General features: G+C 54.7%; 2 protein-coding genes across 2 annotated transcripts in view; one reads left to right on the top strand and one right to left on the bottom strand.

Moving 5' to 3' along the window:
- Positions 1-2,895, top strand: part of LOC113977515 (heterogeneous nuclear ribonucleoprotein C-like) — a 6,948-nt gene extending 4,053 nt beyond the window's left edge. The window contains 3 exon segments of the mRNA XM_027703679.1: positions 855-956; positions 1,794-1,951; positions 2,654-2,895. Coding sequence (XP_027559480.1) covers positions 855-956; positions 1,794-1,951; positions 2,654-2,737 — 344 coding nt within the window. The 3' untranslated portion in view covers positions 2,738-2,895.
- Positions 1-3,051, bottom strand: part of LOC113977516 (probable tRNA N6-adenosine threonylcarbamoyltransferase) — a gene marked incomplete at its 5' end in the record, with an annotated part of 19,816 nt that overhangs the window by 5,214 nt on the left and 11,551 nt on the right. The window lies entirely within an intron of this gene.

Genomic DNA, 3,051 nt, shown 5'->3' with positions numbered 1-3,051 from the left:
GGGTTTTGGGGCAGAGGGGATCCTCCTCCAAGAGCGGAAAACGTGAGCCTAGGGGGGATTTGGGGAGATTTGAGGATTTTTTTGGATTTATTTGGGATTTGGGGTTTATTTGGGATTTATTTGGGTTTTATTTGGATTTATTTGGGATTTGTTTGGTTTTTTTGGGGATTTATTTGGGATTTTGGGGTTTATTTGGGATTTATTTGAGTTTTTTTGGATTTATTTGGGTTTATTTGGGGTTTTTTTGGGGGTTTGTTTGGGTCTATTTGGGATTTATTTGGGTTTTTTGGTTGGTTTGGGGATTTACTTGGGTTTGGGGGTTTATTTGGGTTTATGTGGGGTTTTTTGGATTTAATTGAGAGTTATTGGGTTTTTTTGGGTTTATTTGGGATTTATTTGGGTTTTTGGGTTTATTTGGGATTTATTTGGGTTTTTTTGGATTTACTTGAGATTTATTTGAGGTTTTTTGGATGTATTTGCGTTTTGGAGTTTACTTGGGATTTATTTGGGATTTATTTGGGATTTTGGGTTTATTTGGGATTTTTTTTGGCTTTATTTGGGGTCAATCCCGACAGGTTTGGGGGCTTTGGGACGAATCCCTGGGGATTTGGGTGGTTTTTTGGGGTGAATCCCGAGGGATTTGGGTGTTTTTTTGGGGTGAATCCTGAGGGATTTGGGTGGATTTTGGGGTGAATCCCGAGGGATTTGGGTGGTTTTTTGGGGTGAATCCCCAGGGATTTGGGTGGTTTTTTGGGGTGAATCCCCAGGGATTTGGGTGGTTTTTGGGGCGAATCCCCGGGGATTTCGGGTGCCCTGATTTTTGGGGTGAATTCTGGTGGTTTTGGGTCCCGCAGTGAAGGGGGACGACCTGCAGAGCATCAAGAAGGAGCTGGGGCAGATCAAGGCCAAGGTGGACGCGCTGCTGGAGAGCCTCGAGCGGCTCGAGCGGGAGCAGAGTGAGAAAAACAGACCCTTTTTGGGGAGAAAACGGCCGGTTTTGGGAAAAAAACATTGGGGCAAAAATGGCCATTTTTGAGGGAAAAATGGCCCATTTGGGGGGAAACCGGCACTTTTTTAGGGAAAAGGGCCCTTTTGGGGGAAAATGTCCTTTTTTGGGGGGAAAACGGCAGTTTTTGGGGGAAAGAAGGTTCTTTCGGGGGAAAATGTCCTTTTTGGGGGAAAACGGCCTTTTTTGGGGAGAAAAGGGCCCTTTTGGGGAAAATGGCACTTTTGGGGGCAAAACGGCCATTTTGGAGGGAAAAACAGCCCTTTTTGGGGAAAAAAAGTCCTTTTTGGGGGAAAACAACCCTTTTTTGGGCGAAAATGGCCCTTTTCTCTCCCCAAATCCCCCATTTTTTTGCCCCTAAATCCCATTTTTGTCCCCAAATCCCCATTTTTTTTCTCCAAATCCCATTTTTTGTCCCCAAATCCCATTTTTTGTCCCTAAATCCCCGTTTTTTCCCCCAACCCAGAGGCGAAGAGCGACAAGGGGGAGGAGGAGCAGGGGGGGAACAGCTCCCCCAAACCCTCCCCAAATCCCCCTTTTCTGACCCCAAATCCCCATTTTTTTTCCCTAAACCCCCATTTTTTGTCCCCAAATCCCATTTTTTGTCCCTAAATCCCCGTTTTTCCCCCCAACCCAGAGGCGAAGAGCGACAAGGGGGAGGAGGAGCAGGGGGGGAGCAGCTCCCCCAAACCCTCCCCAAATCCCCCTTTTCTGACCCCAAACCCCCATTTTTTGTCCCCAAATCCCATTTTTTGTCCCTAAATCCCCGTTTTTCCCCCCAACCCAGAGGCGAAGAGCGACAAGGGGGAGGAGGAGCAGGGGGGCAGCGGCTCCAAGAAGGACGAGGCCGGGGGGGGCCCCAAGGCCGAGGGGCCCAACGAGGACTCGGCCGAGGAGGGGGATCTGCTCGACGACGAGGAGGCCGAGGAGAGGGGGGACGAGCAGGTGAGACCTCCCAGTATGGACCAGTGACCTCCCAGTACAGAGCAAGGACCTCCCAGTACACACCAGTGCCCTCCCAGTGCCCCCCAGTACAGAGCAGGGACCCCGAGGAGGGGGATCTGCTCGACGACGAGGAGGCCGAGGAGAGGGGGGACGAGCAGGTGAGACCTCCCAGTATGGACCAGTATAGACCAGTGACCTCCCAGTGCCCCCCAGTGCCGTCCCAGTGCCCCCCAGTGCCCCCCAGTACAGAGCAGTGACCCCCGAGGAGAGGGTGGACGAGAAGGTGAGGGGCTTCCCAGTATGAACCAGTACAGACCAGTGACCTCCCAGTACACACCAGTGTACGCCCAGTGCCCCCCAGTCCCTTCCCAGTGTCCCCAAACTCTTTCCCAGTACATCCCAGTGCCCCCCAGTCCCCTCCCATTGCCCCCCAGTCCATCCCAGTGCCTCCCAGTTCCCTCCTAGTGCAGACCAGTGCCCCCAAACTCTTTCCCAGTACAGACCAGTGACCCAGCTGGTCACATCCCAGTGCCCCCCAGTCTATCCCAGTAAATCCCAGTGCCCCCAAACTCTTTCCCAGTCCATCCCAGTGCCCCCCAGTCCATCCCAGTCCCTCCCAGTCCCCTCCCAGTGCCCCCATCCCCCCCCTCACACCATGTGGTGGGGGAGGGGCGGCTCCCTGACCCCTCCCTCCCCCCCCAGCTGGAGTCCATCAAGGGGGACGAGAAGGAGGCAGAGGAGGGGGAGGACGACCGGGACAGCGCCAACGGCGAGGACGACCCCTGAGAGCCCCCCCGGGACCCCCCTGAACCCCCCCCGGGACCCCCAAAAAACCCCTCCCCCCACCCCACAGCCCCTCCCCCGCCGTGTTCGTGCTGTCGTGGCCCCTCCCCCGCCCTCCTCTTCCTCCTCCCCTCCCCCCCCCCATAGTTCGGTTCGGCCCCTCCACCCCCACACACACACACGCCGCCCCTCCCCCACCTCTGGCCCCTCCCCCCTCTCGGCCCCTCCCCCCCCCCATCCCTCGTTTAATTTTGATACCTCGAGATGACGATTAAAGGACGGATGTTTGTAAATAAAGGGGGGTTTTTTTGGGGGGG

This window comes from Neopelma chrysocephalum, unplaced genomic scaffold (genome assembly GCF_003984885.1).
Source record: "Neopelma chrysocephalum unplaced genomic scaffold, ASM398488v2 Primary Assembly neopelma1_250, whole genome shotgun sequence".
Classification (NCBI taxonomy): domain Eukaryota; kingdom Metazoa; phylum Chordata; class Aves; order Passeriformes; family Pipridae; genus Neopelma; species Neopelma chrysocephalum.
This window is presented reverse-complemented; position numbering and strand designations above follow the sequence as displayed.